We start from the raw sequence: 25,844 nt of genomic DNA, 5'->3' as shown, positions 1-25,844 counted from the left end.
TCTATATTTGTGATAACTTCAAAGCTCTTGCATTGAACCAGATTCCTTACATATTCCAGACTGTGCCAAGTTCTCTGAGGGCTGCAAAGGATATGACATGCAGTTCCTTCCCTGCTCCCACACATACTTGCAATCTAATTAGTAATTGATTAGGATCAGCTTAGGGACAAAGTCCAGATCTTTGCCCTCTATGTCCCCTCCTTAGAGACTTGATGAATAAGAAGATGGTATATGGGAAACAATTACTGGAACAGGTGGTCTATTTAACAGTGCCAGGAGAGAGAAAATGTGAAGTGAGAGTGGAGGTGGTGGAGACAGCATGTGACCGGAGACAACAAGTGAAGGCAGAGGAGCAGAGAGCTTAGGAGCCTAGGGTCAGCCAGACCTAGGACCGGAACCTGGCTCCATCCTTGTTCTCTGGCCCTTAGCCTCATTGACATTATTTCCTCATCTATAGAGTCTGGAGAATAATATCTACCTCAAGGGTCATTATAAGATTAAAAGAGATGAGGCATCTAAGACACAAGGCTCTATTTCCTGTTAGGGCTTTGGGGTATAGGCATTTGGGAGCCACTTTGGTGGAAGAGTAGGGATCTGTAGCCACAAACATTGACAACATTTCTAGGCACCATGAAACGGGCAGACCTGGTTGGCTCATTACATTCCAGGCAAAGGGGACAACTTGAACCAATGCCCCAAAGCAAAAAAACCTGGAGTTCCCTGGACTTTAGACATGTTCATCCTAAAAGTTGAACAGATAACACATGGAGTTACCATGTTTTGATGAAATAAAAAAATGATAAACAATTGCTACCGCTTACCTAGCACTTACTATGAATCAAGCCCTGTGCTAGCACACCTTGTGTGAATTATCTCATTTAATCCTCTCATTAGGGAGGAGTTAGAAATTTATTGTCCCCGTTTCATATATGAAGCTCAGAGAAGTAAAAGTAATTGCCTGAGGTCACACAGCTAATAAGTAGCAGGAGGGGACTAGACAGCAAGCTTGTACCTTGCTTCAGGCAAGGGATAGGGATCCTGTGCTGACCTACCAGGTTCTCACTGCAGCTTCATGGAGCAAACCTCTGACCCAGGGTGAACCCACAGAGTGATATGCTCAGTTTCCTGATCATGGGCTTGGTGTTCTATATGACAAGCAGAAAGGGGACCAAAGTCTTAACAATCACTGATCCAGTCTCCAAGCCTAAAATCATCCACTTTCAATATATTGGAGCAAGAAGGTAACTCGGAGGTCACACGGTCAGAGTCTGTCATTTTAGAGAGCGACATGACTTGCTTAAGCTTATCCAACCAGCTAGTAGAAAAACCTCCTATAATCTCATCATAATTCTCTGACATTTTTAGCCTGCAACCAAAATGTGAAGATGTCTGATATTTGTCCGTATAGCCAGTCCTATGCCCCAGGCCTACTGATGAAGTTGGGGAACAGCCAATTCACTTAAGCATTACATACCCATGTTCTCATCCCTGATATCTGAGCACATCCATCCCCAAAGCACTTTCCCATCCATGGTCTCATTTATGTTCCATCTGTGACCTATGGCAAAACAGGGGTTATATGTCCATTTTGTGGACAAGAAATTGGAATTCAGGGAACCATAACAAGTGTTGAGGATGAACACAAAATTTGTTTCCTCATTTCAGCCCAAGCATTCTTACCGCTGAACCACACTGTCCTAATGAGGTGGTGTCATTAACTAATTTTTTTTTAAAGATTGCTCAGGTTATTAGATGGACCCATGGACAAATCTAGTCTAACATTTTCCTTTTGTAGTTGGGGAAACTAAGGCCCAGAGAAGAAAATGGGCATACCCTAGCTACTCAGAGGCACGGCTAGGACTTATGACTTGAAAGTTCTCTGTTAATAACTATGTTAATTGACATATTTCTATTTCTTGTCCAGAGCACACTGTTAGGCATCTAGAAACAAGGCAATGTGTATTCTACAAGCTCTGTTCACTCACCAGGCCTACTGTGCTGGTGACAATAGGTTGTAGTTCATGTGCTAACTCTGGTCTAGAGTTCAATGTTGAGAGGTGACTCTGAGGGCATATCTGGGCACAGTGTAAAAGAATTCCTTGACTGGTATCAATATCTGTCACATATATAGGAAGGAAAACTGGTCTCAAGCCAGCCATATATTGGGCATTCTTATCCTAAAGTAAAACCCAAAGGAAGGGCATAATTATTAGTAGTAATTGCACCATTTATGGAACACCTACTATGTGCCCGACACTGGGTCATGCATTTTACCTTTGTTGTCATATAATCTCCATGGCAACACTGTGCAGTGGTTGCTATCATCACCAATGTCAGGAGAGGAAGACTGAGGCTCAGAATGTTATGTTACTTGCCCAAGATCTCCCAGCTAGTAAGATCTAAAGCCTAAAACAAGGGAGGCAGCTGGTTGCAGTGAAAAGGCAAGGGTGTACAATCAGGAGACCTGGGTTCTACTCCTGGCTCTGCCACTAAGGAGCTACATGACATTGGAGAGTTCACTGCCACACTGTGGGACTCAGTTTCTTTACCTGTAGAAAGAGAGCACTGACAAGATGTGCCCCCATGAACCCCTCCCTCTCCGTGACTTTGACCCTGAGAATTTTCCCACTAGGCCTTTGGTGGGTAGGGAGACAAGATCATCCACCACCCCCATAAGGCAGAAGGAAGGGATGGTGAGATAAGGATTCTTCTATCCCAGTCTCTGAAAAAAGTCTAGCTTGTAGTCCCCATGGCAGCCCAGTGCTTCTTGGCAGCCCCAACCCAGAGTCACTTAATCCTCCATCGACAGTTTAATTAAGATGTGTGAAGGGCTGTGAGAGCTGCAGATGACAGGAGAGATCCAAGAACAAATACCCCAAGTATGCTTCCAATCTTCCCTGCACTCATACTGCCTTCACATCCCTGGAGATGAGATTTTCCTGATAGCCTGCTCTGAGCGGCTATGAGCACAGCCCTGGCATTTGGGGCACTGGGGTGAGGCTGAGAGCAGACATATTAATTTTCTGCATACTGTTGCCCAGAGGGCTCTTCAGCTCTGCCTGTCAGCTGCCCCTTTCCCTGCCATGGCCATCCTGTCAGGTCAAATTGCATCTTGCCATTGCCTTGCTATGTGTTTTGTTAGGTTTCTGCCTGGAAGATCATCTGCATATCTGGTCACAGCTGAATTTATACATTCCTCTGTTTCCTGTGAGAGAATATGACATACATTATAGATGCTCTGATTGGTTCTGGGTATTTCCTCCCCTAACTTTGAAATTCTCCCTCCCTTTGCTCCTTTCTTTCTTCTTCTTCCTCACATGGACATTGTTGCTTGAATGATGTATCTTCATGTAAAGAATCAGGTATTTCAAGCCCACAAGGGACTCAAAGGTCCCCATGCCCCAACCCCTCATGGAACAGATGGGGAAAGACTAGAACCCAGGCTCCTCACTCCCAGTCCAGCGGCCTTTCCAGATGGTCAACCATACTATAAAGCACATCATCTCATTGATCTAATTATAGACTCTACCAAATGCCTCCCTGAAATTCTCAGTAACTATTTCCATTAACTTTCCCTTGAGACCAGAATTTTTCTAGGCCCAAATATCTCTATAGATCAGTTGGTTCAAACAACAACATCTATCAATATTTTGCTAACACTTGATGTTGATATCAAGGAAATAAACCTGATATTTGTATGCAAAGAAAAATGATGCACTGTGTGTATGGTCATTTTATACTAAATGAATCTTAATCTGTGTATTAACCACTAGATTACATGAGTTGCATGACTCTAGTGTTGCCTTAAAAAAAAATTGCCTCTTATGTGTTTAACACTTGTCCATTTACAAAGCCAGACTCCAGTACCCCTAAATACGCCTACCCTTTGCAAAAAGGATGCTCTTTAAAAAGAGCATGTCATATGACCTCACTGATATGAGGAATTCTTAATCGCAGGAAACAAACTGAGGGTTGCTGGAGTGGGGGGTGGGGTGGGAGGGATGGGGTGACTGGGTGATAGACACTGGGGAGGGTATGTGCTCTGGTAAGCGCTGTGAATTGTGCAAGACTGTTGAATCTCAGATCTGTACCTCTGAAACAAATAATGCAATATATGTTAAGAAAAAAAAAAAGAAGAAGAAGAAGAAGGTAGCAGGAGGGGACGAATGAAGCGGGGGAAATCCGAGGGGTAGACGAACCATGAGAGACGATGGACTCTGAAAAACAAACTGAGGGTTCTAGAGGGGAGGGGGGTGGGAGGATGGGTTAGCCTGGTGGTGGGTACTGAGGAGGGCACGTTCTGCATGGAGCACTGGGTGTTATGCACAAACAATGAATCATGGAACACTTCATCTAAAACTAATGATGTAATGTATGGGGATTAACATAAGAATAAAAAAAAATTTTTTTTAATTTAAAAAAAAAATAAAAAGAGCATGTCAGATGAGAGGGATGACTTGTGGTCCTGGGTTGTGGGCCTTGACTAAGGGCCTACTGTGTGCAAGGGTAAACTCTGTGAAGGACTCACAGAAGGGAAGATGCCCCCCTCCTTCAAATAGTATCCACATACTTGAGACCTATGCACAGCAAGGGTGTCTCCACTGGACCTGACGGTCCAGTGAGTACCTGCACAATGTGTCCTAGAGGAATATGAGCCCTCACAAGTGAGAGCCACAGAGGCCATAGAGATCAGAATCACCTGGGGAACTTCTGAAAAAGATTTTTTCTAGGCTCCACCCCAGATTGCTGAGTCAGAATCTCTAGGTTTAGAGGAGGGGCATCTTAATATTTACAATTTCTGCACATGACTCTGGTGCCCACTAGAGCTTGTGAACTATTGTCCTTGAAACTGAAGTGGCCTCAGAATACATAGGATTTGTTCTGGTCTGTGGAATGACTAGTAGGATGTGGCTGGAGGGAACAAGTGTATCCAGTGAAGGAAACAGCCTAGGCAAAGTTCCAAAGAAGGGAAGGTTCAAAATGAGTTCAGGAGGAAGGGAGGGAAAGAGTTTGGCTAGATTTAGAGGCTTTTGAAATGTAAACAGGCTACAATATTAGGCCTCAAGTTATTAGCTTTATCAGACAACAATTTACATTCTGAGATCTGTCTTGTAATATGACTCATGATCCAGAAATTCCTCAGTGTTGTCCTCCAATAATGAAATCAGATTCCACTGATATTCAGCTCTCCACTTCTGGGCAGTATAAACATGGCCTTCTTGAACAATAGATAGGTTCTATAATGTCTTTAGAAGCTAGACAGGGTCCCATTTCTTCAATCTCCCCATATAGAAGGAGAATAAAATTCAGCAGTAATTAAAAGATTCTGAGCTATTCTGTTCATTCTGTATTTGCAAGATATTTGTACTTTGGAACCTACTGGTACTAATTAGAGCCTCTTATTTTGCAATCACTCATAATTTGTTTCTTCCTGAGCTAATCTCGCTCATGAATGTGTGATCAAGCTACACTCAGCTCTTCATTAGTGTGTGTGCCGACCTCAATTCCAAGCACAGCCAGCACTTAATTCCAGCTTTGTTCCTGTCCCCTTCCAGAGGTCTAAAATTGCCGTGTTTGAGAAGATGTGGACATACATGAAGTCAGCGGAGCCATCAGTTTTTGTGAGGACCACAGAGGAGGGAATGATCCGAGTGAGGAAATCCAAAGGCAAATATGCCTACCTTCTGGAATCCACCATGAATGAGTACATTGAGCAGCGGAAACCCTGTGACACCATGAAGGTGGGAGGTAACTTGGATTCCAAAGGCTATGGCATTGCGACACCCAAGGGGTCCGCCCTGAGGTAAGTAGCCAAGATTTGCTTCCTTGGTACTCCCTCTCCCCTCCCTACCTCAGGAATGAAGCTGCTGTGTCTGCCACATGGCTCCAGTGCCACAATGCGAGCTGTCAAGGGGGCTCTTCTTGGACAACTGTGGGCCTGGAAGATTCCAGTCACCCGAGATCTTCAACCCTGAGGTTGGAAATTGACCTGGGGGCCTCAGCTTGCTATGACTGTTGCTGCCCATGTGTTCCTCCCCACACCTCGCCTTACCCCTCCAAGTGTGAAACATCAATGAAACTTGTGTTCGTGTCATGTGATTTGTAACACACCATCCTTTACCAAACACTCCCATATCCAACTAGGCTATGAACAGAGTTCTCCAGCAACCTGGATTCTTTGAGAGAAGGTGGTTTGTAATGTTTGTCTCAAAAGAAACATAAACACATTGTCCAAATGAAAACTCAAGTAGTTTGAGTCCTAAAGCCTCTGGCTATGGCAATCAAAATAATACCAAATGAAGGGCAGCCCCTCTTCTTTGCCAGATACTGATTTCTTTTTTTTTTAAGATTTTACTTATTTATTTATTTATTTTTTTTTATTTGAGAGAGAGAGAACACGCATGCACAGTGGGGGAAGGGCAGAGGGAGAGAGAGAACCTCAAGCAGACTCTGCCCTGAGCATGGAGCCTGACGTGAGGCTCAATCTCATGACCCTGAGATCATGACCTGAGCTGAAACCAAGAGTTATATGCTTAATGACTGAGCCACACAGGTGCCCCCCAGATACTGATTTCTTTAGCAAGAAACAGGTAGTTCAGTAAAGAAGCAAAGTGGACTTTACTCTCACATAAAGAAGCTCTGGTATTCATTCCAAACAGCTAAGGTAGACTCCTGTAGACCTGGGGTCAAAAGACATAGATTTAATTCTTGGATTTACTACTCACTATCTTACCAAAGGTAAGGCATATCATCTCCCCAACCTTCAGTTTCCTCATCTGTAAAGAGAGGTTACTCATCCCAGCCCTTCCTAGGTCCAAGATAATTGTGAGTCCAAATGGGATAATCTATATAGAAGGTAACTGAAAACAGCACAGTATGAAGTAACCATGAGATGTTATGTCAATTTACGGAGGGATTAAGTCATTTTAGGGAAAGATAGTGTTCAAGGAAAAGTGAGAAGTGTTTAAAAAGGTTGCAAAAGGATGGAGAGGGGTTCCTAACCCATCTTGACATCCAGGACCACCTCTGCCTCCACATCTTGCATTAATTTCAGTAATATTGACCCCTGCAAGGTTCTAGGCACTAGGCTCGACCTGGAGCTACAATTTTGAACGAAACAGAAATAGTCTCTCTCCCTATGGAACTCTATTCTTGCAGGGAAGACAGTCAACAGGTGATTATTGTTTGATGGTTCATGACAACTATGACAGTTTCTGTGATCATTGACAAAAGGCAACCTAGAGGACACCTACTTCCAGCAATACAGCAGAACAAAACTCCCACTACAAAACCTACATATGCAGGATAAAGTTATGACAAACAGGCTTTTAAATGGAAGTTAGGAAATCCCTAGGCCAAAACAGGAAAAGTACATCAAAACCAGAGTAAAATGCATAAGCTGACTATTCAGGGGCTGCCTTAAGCAGGGCAAAGTCATAAATAATGTGACAATCTACATGAACAAGAATAAAAAATTTAAAAAAATACATCTAAAGACATAAAAGTAATGAAAAACATTTTTAAAAGAAAAAGACACTATCATAAGGGACCAGACATATTTAGAAAAATACCAATTAGAATTTAGAAAAGTAATAAAATCTCAGTGGAAGGGTTAAACAACAAATTAGTCAAAGTGGAAGAGAAAATTATTACACTGGGGAAAACAATGGAGATAATTCCCCAGAATATCACACAGAAAGATAAAAACCATGACAAAGAGGTTAAGAGACCTGTAAGAGAAAAACAAAATCCCAGGTACTTCTCCTGTGAGACAAGAAAGGACGGAGTAGAGGTAGTATTTAAAGGGAACTTTCCAGTATTTATGGAAAACGTTAAAAAAAAAAAAAAAAAGAAAACGTTAATACCCAGATTTAAAAGTTACGTGTCCCAAGCAGATGAAAATCAGCAGCTGATTCACTTGAAACTGCAGAACTATAAAGACAAAGAAGATTTCAAACATACTTAGAGATAACAGGGTCTAATCTGGTATGCAGGATGGGTGGGACGTGGCCAAGAAGGCTTTTCCAAGAATGTCTTTTCTCAAGCTGAACTATGACAGATTAATAGGAGTTAATAAGGTAATGTGAGGGGAGTAGAAGAGACAAGCAGTCCAGCAGAAGGAACAGCATGTGCAAAGACTCTAAGGTAAGGAATCATGGTACAGTTGATGAACTAAAAGAAGCCAAGTGCTCCTGGAACATAGGTAATAAAAAGGAGAAAAGGCTAAGTTGAGATTGCAGAATGACATAGGGAAGGATTTTATAAAGAATTTTTGTCCTTATTTGCAGAGTAATGAAAATACACTGGAGAATTTTAAGTAATTTTCTGAAAATGAGGGAACAAAGATATCTGGAGGAATACAAACAACAGAATGTACCTAATGAAGGGAAACCAAATAGCCTGGTATTTATCAATCATGCATTTTTGCCTGGAACAACTTACAAGAGTCTCTGTACAAGTTTAGACAAGGTTCAAAGGGGATCCAGAGGAGAGTGCTTGGCAAGGAAGACACTTTTATCTCAGAAACTTAAACAACACTACCCTAGAAAGGCCCAGAGTAGAGAATGAGCTCTTACAGGTCTCAGAACATCAATGATGCTGCAATACTACAATTTACTGAAGGCTTTATGAGTCAAGGATATTATTTGATCTAAATACTTGGATATAAAGTTAGGAAAACAAGGCACAGAGAGGTGACATGATTTGTTTAATCAATAGAGTACTTCTGTCACCACATCCCACATACTGGTGCCTAGAACAAGGTGACAAACTCAGAAAACATTAGATGTTTGAGTGACATGAACCTAAAGCTCAGGTCATCTGGCACTCAAATGACTTTCCACTATAGTAAAATCTACCATTGAGTGAATGCCTATTCCATGCTACACAGTGTGGTATATGCACTATCTTGTTTAAACTTCATACCTATGAAGTACCATTATCCCCACTTTACAGATGGGGAAACAGAGGCACAGATTTAAGTTACCTGACCAGGTTGACACAACTAATAAGAAAGTAGCCAGATTTCAAGCTCAGATAGTCTTATTCCAGAGCCCATGCCTGTGACTTACTCTAATGCTTCACTGGGCTTTATGACTGACAGCACCATTAAGGCAGGAGACTGGACTTACGTCAGGTTCCTGGTACCTATTCTCATGGGTCAAGCAATAGCCAACAACTGAAAAAAGCTAAAAAACAAATGTTTGGAGCCCAGAGCATCCACTCACTACTGTGAAGACAAAAGGTGATAGTGATAGTCATTTTAATGCACCAAATACCACTTCTTTGAGCAGTAACACTGCTTTAATGGGTTTTGCATGCCCAAAGATTCTTTGGGGATAAATGTTGAAAATAATTCAACTCTGTAACAAAGAAAACCCTATTTCTTGCTTACATCCTATAAGATATAACAAGCTATTTACTGATTTTGAGAAAGCAAAAGAAAGGGAAAGAGAAATGAAAAGGAACATATTCCAGATATAGATCACTGATGGTGGATATGCAAGTCAAGAATACCCAACTGATGGCCCCTTGGCCCAGCTCTCTCCCAGTGCTCCATTCTCTCCAGTGACAACTTTTATGATAGTCATGGGGTCTCCTGACTCAAAACCAGAAGAGTAATGTTCATCCTAACAGGACCATGAGTTTCTGACCTAGGAAAATCCCTTTTCCCTCTATGGGATTCTCCCTCTCATCTCTGCATTAAAATGAATCATCCTAGCAACCAATAGTGTAGAAGTTCCATGAAACATAGAATTGCAAAATGGTTACAGAAAATATGAGTGCGCACGTGCGTGCACACGCACACACACATGCACACACATACATACACACACACACACACACACTCCAGCCAGGGTTCCATCTTATCTTGGCCTCACATGCCCCAAAGGGTGCCATTTCCCCAAGGCATGGTCAAATACCAAAAAGTCATGGCAACCCAAATGTCACGCAGACCTGTGTGCCTGCTCCAGAAGTCTTCGATCCACTGCTTTGATCCCAGGAACGCGTTCTGCATGACAGAGGTTGGAAGTAAGGAACCAGTAAGATGTGGTAGCTGTTTACTGCTTCCTCCAGTCCCTATTTAAAAGGAGCTTATATGTGCTCAAGATAATATTGCAGCAGAAATCAATTTTAATTCAGATTATTTAGAAGTACAGCAAATACTTTTTAAAACACTGTTCAGCCATTCACAAAGCTGCGAGCTCTGCAAAAGTCTTTAGAGAAAGCTGCTTCAGCACATTGCAGGCATCATCACAGACTTCCCTTCTGCCCTGTAAAAGTGGGGCTTCCACAGCCCTCAGAAGCAGGTGTGCTCCAGGTTCAGTGCCTGTGCCTACATCAAAAACGAGTTCACTGGCAGCCCTTCTCCATCACTTGCTCTCCATAAAGTCAGACCTCACCATACCTACAGGGCATTCAGCCCCTTCTAGCCTGCCTGGAAAAAGCTCCAAGTTCCTCCAAGGCAGATCACCCAGCTCTGCGTCAGAAGGTTGGAGAACTGATATCTAAGGTCCAACTGTTCCTCTAAAACTTGCCAAGTGTACTTGGCAGAAACCAGGCCATGGTCCCTACAGAGTGTTAAAAGGCTGTGTTAGTGACAGAATGGTGTTTTTGTCTCTTCTGCTCTGGAAACAAATACTCTGATGAAGTGAAGTAGTTCGATGCTTGATTTTCCATTTGGACAGGTGGTGTTTCTTTGAAACAGATGCTGTTTGTTGGCTGTCACTGCATGTTTGGGGCTGGATAAGGGGCTGAATTATGTTTCCAAAGCCCTTAGGTTATGGATAAAGACCTTCTAAGCCAATGCCGGTCACTAGGGAAAGGCAATTGGTAAATCAACTAATTATGATCTATTGGGCCCCTTCATTGCCAACTAAATGTATTTGCTGGTCCAAACTGAAGTCTACTTTCTTTATTATGATGAATGGTATAAGAGTTAGAGATGATGTGTTCAAATTTCCTCAGTAAGGGGGCATGGCCCGTGTTTTACCAACCCAAGAAGGAAGCCACACCAGGTTGGCCTAAGTGAAAATCTCAACTAATGATTCTTCTTCACAAGACATTTACCAGGAATTTGATGGATTTGCTGAGTTATAGCCTAATCAGGACATTGGTCAAAGTCTGGTCTTTACCTTTGACCGTGGTTACTATGGAGTCTTTTCTGGTCTTTGTGATTGTGACTTGTTTGTCTTCTGTCATGTGTCTTGTCCATGCCAGATGTTTGGGCCAGGGGAACAGGTGCTCCCTCCTACAGCTTAGTGGATGATAGATGGACTCCCAGAAGGGTCTGAGATGTGGTCCCTGTGCTTTCCATTCATCTTCACAGATTCCTTTCTGAATATTTCCTCCACACAAGGTCCTGTGCACATGCTTTAGGGTGTAGCAGTGAGAGAGATGCAGTCCCAGCCCCTAAATTATGCATAACCAGATATGGTTCATGAGCAGAATTACACAGATGCCTATCATTCTACCCGGTGCCATAGAGTCAGTGACACCCAAAAGGAGGACAGTCAACATTTGAATAGGATTTGCAAAGGTTTTGTGGCAGAGGTAACATTTAACATAGGACCTGAAGAAATTGTGATAGTGAGAAGTGGGGATCAAGTGCTCCAGATGGAGGGGATAAAATGAGCAGCGGTGAGAAAACATAGGGCTTACTTTAGGAACAACAGAGACATCGTGGACCAAACAGGCTCCCAAAGATTATCCTGGCAGTGGTTTCAATGTGAATCAGAGAGAGGAGAATCACAGGCAGAGAGGTCATTTAGAAAGCTCTTGCAGTCATTCTGATAAGAGGGAATGAATGTGGTCACAGATCATAACAGGTTGGAGACCAATGGAAGACATGGTAGACTCTATGCTCTTCATCAGACATAACCTCTACTTGAAGGCTTGAAAGTCTCTAATTTCTGAGACTTCTGTGCTCTTTAAGGCCTGACCAGGTACAAACTGATTCTGGCAAGGACAGAAATTGGGCAGATATGGGGTTTACCTCCCACACAGACTTACTGCTGCTTCCTCAATTTCACCTCTGAGGTGCCTTGAAGATTCAGAAAGGCATTGCTGGGAGGGCTGCAGCAAGGATGGTGGAGGCTCCCAATCACTGTTCTCTGTCCCTGTTGCACTGACTCTATCTTGCCTGTATCTGGTGTTCTTGTTGTTGTTGTTGTTTGTTTGTTTGTTTTAAAGTTGGTTCCATGCCCAGCCTACTGAGCCCTGAGATCAAGACGTGAGCTGAGATCAAGAGTCGGACATTCAACCGACTGAGCCACCCACGTGGCCCAATGGTTTTTGTAATCAGACTTAAGTTCAAAATTGCTCACTAACATTTTAGTCACACTGGTATTCAACTGAATATATTTTTCTCCCTTTACACAGCCCTCTTCTGGGAAATATCTACTAAGAACTGCTTGTCTGTATTGGCATATGGCTGAAGGAGGGAGGTTAAGGCCATGGCTCAGGAAGAGATATCACAAGGTTTTGTGGGGAGCATGCCCACTTCCAGGGATTGAGGGTCTCCTAGTTGTTCACCTCAATGTTGGGACCTCGTGACATAATTACATCCTCAAGTTGGTTCAGTGGGCCTTTCTTGAACACTTTTTTTTTTTTTGCCTAATGCTGATCTGAGTGTTACAGAGGCCATCAAGAGAATTCTTTTTTAGAGAATCACAGTGATCCAGAATGTAATTGGGAAGCAAATAAGCAAGTGTTGTTTTGTGCAGTGTTGATCCTATTGCTCTAAAGAACATTCCCCAACTTCACTATGTGTCAAATTATTTAAGGAAGCTGTTTAAAAAGGTTCCTTTCTAGACTCTCATTCCTTAGATTTCACATTCTGCAGGTCCAGGGTGGGATCCAGGAATGTGCAATTTTAACAAGTCCCCTGAGCAATTCTGTTATAGGTAGACAGCAGCCTGTTTTGAGAAACAGGGCTAGAGGCCAGAGAAGAGAGATGGACAAGGTCTGAGAGACAGCAGCTTAGAAAGAGAAGGAAGGTTAATATGATGGGAGCGTGACAGGGAAACTGCACTGAATGGTGTCCAAACCATGGTCCTTAGAGTCGAGCAACCTTCATTCCAGGGCCATTACTTTACCTGCAGGTTGACCTCACTTGGTAAGTCATTATAACTTGATGAGCCTCTGTTTTCTTTTCTGTAAAAATGGAATGATAGTAATTCATTGCAGTTGCTCTGAGTTTTGATGAAACAGCACAAAGTGCTTGTCACAGAGGGTACTCATTAATGTTAATTCTCCACCCCTCCTCTCCTCCCATTAGACCTACCAAAAAGTCACTTTTGAATCAGATAACTTATTTTTTCCTTCTTTGAGAAATACACTGTGTTCATCAGAAATACACACGAACACCAGCCTCACCTCCCAGCACTGACTGCTTTAGAAATAAAATGTCTCCCTCTGAGAACAATTTGTGGTCCTCCCCCACAGAGAACACACTAAAAAAATAAAACCCTGATATTTCTTTCTCTCCCTCCCTCCCACCCTCCTCCCATAGGATAGTACTGTGCAGGGTCTGCTGCTGAGAATAAATACAGTATGTCCCAGGGAAATGACAGGCCCTTTCTATTGGTCCTTGCCTCCTGATGGGTAGCCAGGGATGTTTGTTGTCATGGTAACCCCATGAACTCTGTGACCCAGGTCGGGCCTGATCAGAGACAAAGCTCTCCGAGCAGAGAAGCTGGATTTGCCTGCATCCTCAGAAGAGCTGGAGAGAGAGGAAAAGAGGGAGGGAATGGGGGGATAAAAAAGGAGGGAGGGACAAAGAGAAGGAGAGGCAGAAAGAGAAAGTGTGTGTGTGTGTGCGTGCGTGCACACGCGCGTGTGTGTGTGTCTGAATAGAGACTGGAGGTCTGCTAAAGGAGCACTGCATCAATACAGAAGCTTCTCAGGTCAGCACACGGGAGATGGATTATAGAGCGAACCGAGAAATCCTCCTAGGAGATTGGCACAGCAGCCCAGTGTGAAAGTCCAGGCAGTGGGGGGGGTGGGGGGTGACAAGGGCTTGATTTAGCATTTAGTGGTGATAAGACCTATTGTTAACATCTATCGGGCACTGACTCATCCCAGGAGCTTCCACGAAATATTTGATGTGCATTAGCTTATGTAATCCTAACAACCCTGTGAAGGTAGTATTGTGTTCACCTTGATCGTATAGTTCAGGAAACTGAGGCATAGGGAGGTTATGGAACTTGCCCACGATTACCTGGCATGGAAATTGGAAAGCTGGATTTTCAACCCAGGCAGCCTGATTTCAGAACCTCTTCTCAGCCATTAGGAAAAAAAAAAAATGGATATAAGGACAGAAACTGTGAGGAAGAAATGATTATTCAGAGGATAAAGATCATTGATGGCCTCTCCCCCAAGACACACGGGTACAATTGCATTTAGTCCTACCCAAGCAATATGCGAGTCAGAAAGCTGTGGCCCCACAAAAGGAAGTAGCTCACTGTCGTGCGCTGCCTGAATTCCCTAGAGAGCCCTGGCCTCCCTTCCTCACCGTTTGCATAGGGGGGCACACGTATCCATCTCTCCCCAGGGTCAGGGCCCTACCACCGGTTGATGTCATTGTCCCATACCTAGAAATGGAAAAGGGTACATCCGATGCAAACTAAAGTTTCCTGCTGACCCAAGACAGACTGAACCAAAAACACTTCCAAAGATTTTCATGCTTCTTGAAACTCTATAGTGCTTTTGACTCCTTTCAACAACGACAACTCTATAGTCCTTTTGACCATTTTAGACTTGATTACCACACGCATAAAGAGGAAGGACACTTCATTCTTTCCACACCTAACGGTGTGCTGGGCATGCACATGCATTCAGTGCCCTAGGGATGTCCAGGCATGAGCCTTTCCCCTGCCTATGGATTTAGGTATTATCATTTCCCTTTCACCAGTTAGGAAGCTAAGATTCAGAGAGGTGACACTCTGCCCAGGTTCTCACTGTGATTTGTGGAATGCAGCCAAAGTACAAACCTGCCTCTTGAACCCCCACATCCCTACCTCTGTGCTGATGGAAGCACCCCTCACTGCCTTTGCTGCCTTTTAAGGTGGCATCTTTAAAATATGAGGGGAAGTGAGACACCAGGTGGCCTCCACAGCCAGAGCCCTCCATCCGGAAGCCCCGGGCTCTGCTGGAGATCCATGGTGCAGATGTACCGTGGAGGACTGTGGTAGAATCACAAAGGCAAAGGCACACTTACTCCTGTTACAGCTCTGTTCTTATCATGCCTGCTTGAGAAGCTCGTAAACGGCAGAGCAACACATTGAGGAGAGAAAGAGGAGGAAGGTGGACAGAGCAAGGTGGCAAGGAGGAATCCGGAGAGATGAACGGCCTGGGATGAATGGCGTTAACGGCCATGAGAACAACGGCCCAGCACGGGCTGTGATTTGCCTGCCGAAGCACTGCTTTCTCCCGCTGATATACAAATTGTATGTTGCTTTCTTTTAAGAAGCTGTTGCTGTCAAAAATAGCATCTTTTTTTTTTTCTCTCTCTCTCTCTCCCTCTCATCAGCAGCTTTCTTTCAGATGTGCCCACTGTTCTTTTCTAAGAAGGCAGATGCTGTTATACAAAGGCAGACCAAGAGGAAGAAGGTCTGGGTACCTGTCCCGGCCCTGACACTTGGGCCTTGTGGGCGTGGGAAGCGAATGTGCTTTGCTGTGGATCAGACTCTCATTCAGACCCAGCCTCCCATGCTCACAGCCTGTGTGATCTTGCCTATGGGCAAACAGCTGTATGGACCATCAGTTGAGTGTTAGGGCCCTGAAGTCAGGACTGAGAACAAATCCCAGGTGTGCCAGTTAATGGTAGGAGTCACTCAGACAAATTATTTCACCTTCCTAATCCTCAGTTTCTCCAAATACAACAACTGGAAATAACTAGCATTTACATTGGTGGTTGTTAAATAATTAAATGAGATAATATAAGGTGTTTAGCACAGTGCCTGGCACATACTCAAGTGGCTAAGAAAGGTTAACTCTCATTACTTAATCTCTCAGAAGCTTAGTTTTCTCATCTTCCAAATGGGAATCCTGCTATAAGCTTTGCAGGATCGTCTTGGAAATAAATGAAATCACTTATAAAGAGCTCATGGTGCATGAGTTCTTGAATATTAACCCCCTTTTCTCCCCCACTTCTTTTCCTTCTGCTTCCCCTTGACACTCATCATCTGTTCTGTTAGTTTGGGGATCTGACCCAAATAAGTGGTGATTGCCTTCTCTTAGCCAGACCACTCTCAGCTTCTTTTCATCGTAATGAATGGAATTTCAGGATACAAAGAGACAGAAATATCCAAATATACAGTTTTATTCTCCTTTCCACTCAGGGCCCCCCAAAGTTCAGCTAATAGCCATCTTGCTTCCATCCAGAGCCTGGTCTCTGAGGGCAGGCAGAAAGGAAGGGGAAGGGGTAGCCCTGAGCTGAGCCCCTGCACAGAAATTCTGGGCCATCTGTTTAGTAACATTTATAAATCACCCCATGTGCTGAGATCGTGGCTTGGTAATCACATCTAATTAGCCTCTTCCTCAGCCTCTTTCCCTCAGAGGAAAGGGGCAAAGAACCAGGCGAATCCCTAACAGAGGAGCCAACTTCCCCCTAATGAGATGTAGGTAGTAAGCCAGGGGAGTCTCCAAACAAAAGAGAGTCAGGCAGGCATATTTGCATATATTATTCATGCCTCCTCAGCACACACATCTAGCAGAAAAAGAGCATAATGACCTCTTAATCATATTCTCTATTCCAACGGAAATTAAATTTACTCCTTTGGATGAATGTAAAAAAAAAAATTCCATAGCACTATTCAAGCCAGTCTCCTTGGGGCCCACAAATACCACAACTTTTCCCCACCTAGTGTCTTTTCTTACTGCTTCCTTCTTCCTAGCTACATTTCAAAGTATGGTCCAGTGAAGCAAGGGCCAATGGTCTTCCAGAACCTAGCAGAAAATTTAGCATGTAGACAACTCCTATTGATTGTTTGTCACACTGACCGATTCCTACCCGGCCAACTTCCAGGTGTATGGTGACTTTTTGAGCATGTTATAAAATCGGTTGAAGTGTCTGGTCTTGTGTAGTTTCATGAGAACCAGGAAATACTAGTCCTACTATATAACTGTATAACATAAATTCAACCAATCAACTCTTTAACTCATGAGTCTCTTTGGCCATTACTAGAGTACATCCTAAAGGCAGCTGATGAAACTACATGACCATGATCATACAATTTAATTCCACCAATATTCTAAGCATAGTATTTTTCAAAGCACTAAAGTAAGTCCTCTTAAGGAAAGCAAAATGATTATGATATTGGCACCCCCAAAACTGGTTATCTAATAAAGGGGCTGTAACCAAAAATGTCCCCAAGGGCTAGGTAAAGAAAATGAAGGAAATGGATTGGGGTAAATGCTTATGTGATTTCTTTATTTTTAATAGAGCCATGAGTTCAGGCAATACTTCTCTAACAAAACCACAGTGCAAACACTATGATAAATAATAATTACAGTGAATATTTATTGAGCACTTGCTGTATATGGCAAACACTCTCTTGTATATGGCAAACACTCTCTAAGTCCCCAAATGCTTTCTCTAATTCATGTAATCCTCATAAGAACCCAATGAAGTAGGTACTACTGAGAATCTCATTTTATGGATAATAAATGAGCAGCACAGAGAGATTAAATTATTTAGGGCACATGACTAGTCACTGGCAGAGCCAGAATTTGAACCCAGGCAGTCCAGCTTCAGAATCTATGCTCTTATCCCCTACACTATCCTATAAATGGAAAACTGACAGTCTCTGGGTGATCACAGAAAATTACGGGGATTTAGGGAACAAAAGATTATATGCCTATTTAGAGGGAAAAGACTCCACTCAGTTCTGATTTAATATACTGCTGTGTCAGAATGTTGCCAGATCTGGTTTTTCAAAGAAACTAGAAATCTCAATTTTTGTGTGAACTATTCAAAATTTTGAGTGTTGGTCTCAGTTAAGAGAGAAGTAGAGAAGGCACAGCCTAGTAACAACTAACAGTAATACAAGAAAAGAAAGGAAGTACCGTGAAGATGATAGAGGATGGATAGATTGATAGATAGATCATTATACAGATGGGTGAACAAGGCACAGTGGGAAAACCATGCAGGGAGGGGTTAATGTCCTGCCTTTTAGGTGGGAGTTCTAGGAAGGCCCCAAGGGAGGCAGCAGTCCCTGAACAGGGCCTTAAACCAGTGGGGAGAATATCTACAAGCAAGATAGCGAGAAAGATATTTCAGGTAAAAGATCCAGCAAGCATACAGTACAAGAACGAAGGGGAGAGTAATCCATGCATTCTTTATCTATCTTTGTATTGCTGTTTGCAGCAGGGAATCATTTCCTCAAACTAAATCTCTTATGGAATCCCATTATAAAAGACAAATGGATGGGGTGGGGGTGGCTGAGCTGCTGAAACAGGAGATGAGGGGCTGGAGGTGGAAAAGGAAGAAGAGAACTAAAGACAGGTTCTGGCCCAGGGTGGGAGACCCAGGAGATCACAATGTTCCTCTCTCCCTCAGGAGCCATTCTCCGAGAGACAGTTCTCCAACATTACAAGCCTGTATGTTTTAAAGTCCACAAGAAAATAATGGTCCTGCTGGCCTGCCCAGCATTCTGTTCTCACTGGCGTCTGTCTTTTGGTGGCTGGTACTTAGAATTGGCCCAGCTTCCCTTCTTTTCATTGAACCAGAGGCAGCTGAGAGGAGACCAGTGGGCTGGCTCTTGCCCTGAATGGTGTTTCCACCCCCTGTGTTAATTGTAAGGAGGCTTTCATTCATCCCCTTCCCCCCCGCCCCCGTTATCTTTTGTCAAGCATCTCTGGAGTGTCCTACACAAACCCTGTCATGCTGCTGGCACATGGTTCTGCATTACAGGACCAGATGTGCTTTACTATGAGCTGCAAATGAACTGTTGGCACCTGCTTCTCACAATGCGGGGCGGGCTAGGGATCAAACATGCCGCCGAAAAGCTTTCTGTCTGTAGAGTCCCGGCTGAAGGGGCCAGACTTCAGGTCCCCATCCAGGTCTCTGCACTGTACCAGGTGATGGTAGCCGTAGGACCCTAAAGAAAGTTAGAGGGCCAGAAATATATATCACACAGGTAAAACTAGCATGCAGCTTCTAGGGATTCAAGTAACTTACCCCTGTGATACAATATAGGTTTCAGAAACTTAAAACTCCTTCATTCAAAAAACATGTATCAAGAAGCTCCTGTGTTGGCTATTGTGCTGGGGGCAGAGTCTCTACCATTAGAGAACCCTCAGTCTGGTTGGAGGAGCCAGCAAAAATGGATATGGAATGATGAGTTTACTGTTGTAGGGTATACAAGTACAGTAGGACAGAAAGGAAGGCCTGATCCGTTCTGCAAGACCCAGGAGGATTTGCAGAGGACAACACATGCTAGAGGCTTATGTGATGAAGAGGTTCTACAAGTGGCAAAGTATACCAGGTAGAGCATGTGCCAACACAAAGAGGTGTGGTGTTAGTGGCACTTCCAATCCAGACACTTGTCCTCAAGTAATCTCAAAGCACTTTGACATCTATCACTTCATTTGAGCCTCACAATACAGACAGTTGGAGCTGGAGCTTATCAATTATTCCCATTTTACTGGGAAAACTGAGGTACAGTTATGGTAACCAACTATCCTGGTTTGCCTGGGATTGAGAGGGTTCCTAGGATGTGGAACTTTTAGTGCGAAAACCAGGGAAGTCCCTTGGCAAACTGGGACCAGTTTGTCACCAGAGGTACAGTTATAGGACTTGCCATAGAACTTGACCAGAGATTAGTGAGGGACTCAGATCAGACTCAGATTCTTTTCTCCACCTCAGAGTGGAGAGATGAAGAGAGTGCTCTATATGTGGGTTTTTTCTTTTTTTTTTTTTTTAAACCAACTCCTTTGTGTTATTTTGCAGGGTTAGAAACCAAAGACAAATCTTCTGTCTTTTAGCTGAATCAAAGGCTGACCAACACTCCTTCTCATGAGACCCCAGAACTATTTCTTGAGTATATTCCAGAAGAGAAAACCACCTGTAGTGGTCACAGGTGAAGGGAACTTTGGCCTTACAGAGGTCTGCATTTTAACTGAGACTCCTGACATAACCCAACTCTCTATTTCCATCTGCTTGGTTGGAAATAACCTCTTCCACATGACCTACCACTCCAAACTACTGGGCCAGCAGCATCTTCTGGACCCTTAGCTTTCTGCCCCATCAGTGATAGTGTTTACCGTGGACAATCCATACTGACAATGTCAGAGTCTGAACTATAAAGACAGAGGGGGTCTTTGAAATCATTGTCCAAAAGGGAGGTGATTAAAAGAGTGCTTTCTAGGATCCGGGTCCACAAACACCCAGACCTGTCCTAGACTCAACCATTCTTCCCCTTGGGAAGGCAGGCCAAACAAACTTTGGTTCTTACTGAGGCTCTGGCTCCCACTCCAAGCAAAATGACCCTGGTTTGGCTTCAGCAAAGGAGCAGAAACACCCAACCAAAGAAGGCCTTCAGCTGAAGTGGTTTACTCATCTTCTGAGGCCTGCATAGGAGGGGCTGCTGCAGGGCTCAGAGAAATGTGTAAGGGGAGAATAGAAGTGGCTGCACCTTCCTCACAGAAGAAGCACCCTGGGCTTCAGAACCCTCCAGCCCCATGAAAGGAAGAGTTAGAATGACCATGCTCACTTATAAACTGACTTTTAATCCAGTGCAAGGAAATTCCCACCCTTCATGGTCCCCCTAATGCCTTTAAACCTCACTCATCAATAGCTGCCTTCCCCCTTCTTGAGGACAGACGCAGAGGTCCTTGAAGTCTCTTCCCCTAGAAGCCCAGTGGATCCCAGACTAGAGACGTCACGGACCAAATATAGTGCCAAGAAAGAAAATGGTGGTAGAGACACTTGACAATGATTTATCTTGCCAATGAATCTTGATATCTTAGAAGAAACAAGACAAAATGACCACCTCTCACCAACATAATACAGTAAGAGAAGAAATATGTTAACACTAAAAAAGAAGGAAGGAAATAATCGTACATAAAGGACTGTCCTTTAAATGGAAAAGTTCAGCTTTCTGAAAACTCACTATACAACCCTTATCTTTCCTCATTTTCCCATTGATAAGTGAAATCTTCATCACAAATTAGCCTGGCTCTTTGGACCACTGATTGAATCCTAACCTTTTATCCAGCACATGAATTCCCTCCTGAGCAGCAGTTGTCCCATCAACAATGTCCCACCAGATTGCCACTTTGCAAATAAATCCCCTGAGAGCTCTAGCAGCTCCAAATTTTACCATCATATTAAGCATAATTCTGTGTCCCTGTGGTTTCATCTCCCTGATCTAATTCTGCCCTCAGCATTGAGAATAAATCTAATTCCTCTTCTACTGACAACCAGTCTCAAGTTTCCAGGTGAGCCCTGTTTACTTTGCAGTGACCTACTGTCTCCATGATCCCTGGATTCAGAGTTAAAACTTTCAACATTGTCTGTTCCTCTCATATGAGTCATTATACTGGTTAATTAATTGATACATATTTACTTAGGACTGACTGTGCAGTATAGATGGGCTGCTGGTCTGAGGCCTCTCTCTGCTTAAACACCTTCCCTGTCTCCCTTGCCTGCAGGTAAAGTGTTGACTTCTTGGCATAGCCTTCCAAGATAATTAGGGCTTAGACTCAGTCAGCTGTTGTAGCCACATTCCCCAGGCCTGTATTTCCTAGCTCTACTTCCTGATTTCATTCTTCCCTTTTAACAGAGCACGCCCTGAAGATTTTCAAACTCCCACCCACTATCAGAATTAAACTCTCCCCTTTTCTGGTGCTTCCGTAATTATTTTAAAATCAGATACAGTCTTCCATGAACCATTGAGAAGCTTTTTTGCCTCCCTCATGAGACTGTATATTCCTTGAAATACGAGGTTTATAACTTGCTCAGTTCTTTTTTCCTACTAAGTACCTAGCATGGTACTTGACACTTAATTGGATCTCATAAGTATTTGGGGAGTTGACTTGAAGACATCAACTCTTTACACCAAAGGTTTTATAATCAAGTGAAAGACTAAGGCTAATACACATGAAACTGTAGTAGGCAGGGCAATGAATTGGCTGCTAGGTTCCAGGGAGGTTCAAAGTAAAGGTCAATGAGAAATCAAGTGCTGATGGAAAAATTCAAGGAAAACATGGGGAGCATTGCAAAGCAACCAGTGTTATGAGAGAAGTTAAGGAAAACAGCAAGCTGCAAGCATATAGAAGCAGGAAGAAACACACTGTTTGAAGGGGAGCAGGATGCCTAGCAGCCTAGTGTGATTAGAACTGAAGCTTCCTTTGAGGGAGAAGAGGCATAGCATATCACTGCAGGCTGAGTATGAGCTCCAAGGGCTGTTTTATCCCATACTCCTCAGATGCTTAAATTCAAAGTTTTGAAAGAGAGACAGTTGCTTCAAAACTGAAGCCCAGAATTCAGTCCTTAGCCTTTCATAAGTTGAGGCCTAATTAAAACCATCTGAAATATCTTCCTTGACTGCTTTTCTCCAAACTTCAATTTCCCTGCAAGTATAGGATAATCAAACTTCTTCACAGTGGCAAGTTTGAATACATTGAATCTTAATGAGTACCAGGTCATCCTGGAGACTACCTTTCTAGGGTTCCAACTCCTCCCTTCTCAAGACTTCCAATGATAATTCATTGATCCAGATACTCCCATGGACCCATCAGCTCCTGTGGCTTAAAGTCAGGGCTCAGGTAGTTGAGGGTCTACCAGAACCAGAATAGCCACAGGCTACTATTATTCTAGTATCATCATTTTTATCTCCTACAAAAGAAAGGGAGGGAGGGAGAGGGGAAAGAAAGGAGGGAGGGAGAAGGGAGGGAGGGAGGACAAAGAAAGGAAGGAAGGAAGAAAAATTTCTTTGGCCTCTTCCTTACAGTCAAGTTGTAAATTAGCATCTTATGAAATGACCTATAATGAGGTTTTTCTCCTCTGCTGCCCTGGCTCTGCTGTGGGCTTGGAGAATGGAGATCCTTGGGTGTTACAACCGTGTGCAAAGGAAAAGTTTTGAAAAGGACTGAGGGAGTGGGGAGAGAAAGGTCTAAATAAGCTTTCTTGGGCTTCCCGATGCAGATAGCACCTAATCCAAGACAGGTTGGAAAGAACAGTGCTTACGTGCATAGACTTCAGTCATACAGAGCTGAGTTAGAACTTTAGGCTAGTTATGTATTTGTCCATGGAATGTAATAGTAATAATAGGATGACCAAATAGGGATGTGAGGTTTAAATGAAATAAAGCATGTAAAGTACTAATGCCTGGCCCATAATAAGCTCTCAAAAAAATAATTACAATTATTATCTTATGATCCTGTGCATTTTCTTTGCACACTCTGGTCCCTTACTGTTGTGTTCCAGGTAGGTGAGGTTACCAAATAGCTGAGTTGGAGACACATAAGGTTATTATTTGCACTTAGATTCCATCCATCCATTCATTCAATCATTCATCCGCCTCCTCCCCCACCAAAAAAAAAAAAGTATTTCTTGCTTTTATACTGCACAGAACATCTTGTACTAAATATTGTAGGGAGGTGTTTAAAAACAGGAACCATGATCTGTGCTCCAGGGAACTGACAGTCTATTTGAGGAGACCTAGCCAACATACCAATTAGCTATGAGATTACAGCATAAGGGATCAGAGTTCAAGTTCAGAGAATCACCTGGGAAGAGGGACGTTCCGTGGTAAAATTTAATTAAATGCTTTTTCAGGAAGTCCCTTTTTCAATCTGTGATATCATGAGCCCGCCAATAAAGGACATAAATTTTCACCTATTTCCCATTCTGGGTCTTGTGCTGTGAGGATTGTCCACTTTGTCTAAACACCTTTTCACAACACTGACCCCAAACTGGATTCTGTGCCTGAAGGGAACAAACAGTAGAGACCTTATATCTGAAGATAGAAAAGTTTGTGTTCCCTCTCTCGCTGTGTCTTTCTCTGTCAAATAAATAAAATCTTAAAAAAAAAAAAAAATGAAGATAGAAAAGTGGTCTGATAGCTCACAGCAAAAACGAGAATTAAGAACTTGGTAACCCTGACCTTTATTCTCTCTTTCAGTGGGTCCCTGTACCTTCTCTCCTATATCCAATTCCCTTTTGTACCCGTGACAACACTCCTCCCTCTCCCACTTAAGTTGTTCTACCTATGTTCTTTTTAAATGCAAAGGTAGAAAGAGAAGAAAGGGTCAAGAAATCTAGGCAGTGGCTGTCCATCCCTGCATTGAATGTCCCTAAGGAAAAATCCCAAGGCCCATCATTGCCCTTTGTGTGTTTGCTCAAGATCTGAAACAATTTTTGTTTTGTTTTCAGACAGAAAAGGAGAGAAAGGGTTGTCCCACCAAGGTATCTAAAAGACTGAAGAGTGCGTTTCAGGGATCTGTTAATGGAAATTGTTTTCCCAGCTTGAAAATTGCCACATTTAAACTCAGAATGTGGGGTAAGCGAAATCATAAATATGAACTCCTTTTCAGGCAGCAAACAGCAAGCATTTGGAGTCTTTCTCCTTTGCCTTTGGGGATCCATATGCCACAGTCTGGTTAGCTGCCCAGCAACTGACAAACATAAATAAAAGGTAATAGTTGTAGTAAACAAAGTTCCTATGAGTCAAAAACTGTTTTTCAGGGAGGAATCAACATGCTTCTTATTACGCTAGAGTCACCAAATAGCCAAAGTTTAGCTCTGATAAAAAACAAATAGCACAGGCAATAAAAATAAAAATGCCTGCCTTGTCCACTGTCTACACTCAACAGTAGGGTAGAACTGGCATCTGAAAGTTCATAGTAGTAAAAGGATCAGGCAAGAGGTTGTGGGAAGAAGGCTGGATTTGATGGCCCATCTGCCTTCCTATCAAATGCCCCTTGCCACCTACTATGGACATAGCTCCTTTGAACTCCTCCCTTTCATCCTATTTGTGCTTCTTGGTGGCCTGTAAACCCATCTTGGTTAAGTAAAAATTGAGCTTTAACTTAAGGTGGCACCATTGACAGAGAAATCCTTAAGAAGAAGTAGTAAAATGGGAGGTGGGACAAGTTATAACCTGAAAGATGGCCAACTCCTTGCCTGAAGAGCTAGATTAGGCATTGAAAAATGGGAAGGCAAATCCAGTCAATAAACTATTCCAGCCATTAACTCATGCACCCATGGGTCCAGCACATAAACCTTTATAAGCAACACTTGAACAGGGTCTTAATGGGGCAAGTGAGGGGTATAGGTAAAGAAAATTAGATTGACTCCCTTGGCCCTCACAGATGGCCCTGGATATGTTGTATGTATGTGTTGTCATTGATGTGGCCAGAAACCCCTGCCATGGGATTTGTTAAATACTAACCTGACTTACTGGAGCAGGTGTCTGTGGTCCTCCAAAGCTGTCAACCTTTGAGCATGGTGATTCCAACTAAAAGTCTCATAACCCTTCATTGCCTTTCTCTTTTAGCCCTAAGTACCAGTCAAGTACACGAAGTCAGATTGTTCAGAAAGCCTCAGGAAAATGACTCAAACATGACCTTGTGATGAATCTGTTTTTCTCTGTCCTAAAATGTCTAAAGTGTTTAATTACATCTTAATCTGATTCTGTCCTCTTCTACTTCTTAGGTTCTCCTGAAATTTGCCTAATTGTTTCTTTTTGTGACTTAATTAATAGAATGCCAATCATGTTGTTTTTATCTCTCTCGATATATGTGTATTGTGATGTGGGAAACACTCAGAGGAATGGGTGAGCCAGGTGCCTTCCCCTGCTCCCTACTTTGCCAAGTTGATAACTCCTTTGACCCTT

At 43.1% G+C, this 25,844-nt stretch overlaps 1 protein-coding gene across 6 annotated transcripts in view; it reads left to right on the top strand.

The window, feature by feature from the left end:
- Positions 1 to 25,844, top strand: part of GRIA1 (glutamate ionotropic receptor AMPA type subunit 1) — a 298,697-nt gene that overhangs the window by 257,707 nt on the left and 15,146 nt on the right. For all 6 annotated transcript variants that reach the window (XM_044916890.1, XM_021697251.1, XM_021697257.1 and 3 more), the window contains one exon: positions 5,556 to 5,803. In XM_044916890.1, coding sequence (XP_044772825.1) covers positions 5,556 to 5,803 — 248 coding nt within the window. The remainder of the gene's footprint in view (positions 1 to 5,555; positions 5,804 to 25,844) is intronic.

The sequence above is a fragment of the Neomonachus schauinslandi genome, chromosome 7, assembly GCF_002201575.2.
Source record: "Neomonachus schauinslandi chromosome 7, ASM220157v2, whole genome shotgun sequence".
Taxonomy (NCBI): domain Eukaryota; kingdom Metazoa; phylum Chordata; class Mammalia; order Carnivora; family Phocidae; genus Neomonachus; species Neomonachus schauinslandi.
The sequence above is the reverse complement of the archived record's forward strand: the minus strand, read 5'-3'. Positions and strand labels throughout refer to the sequence as shown.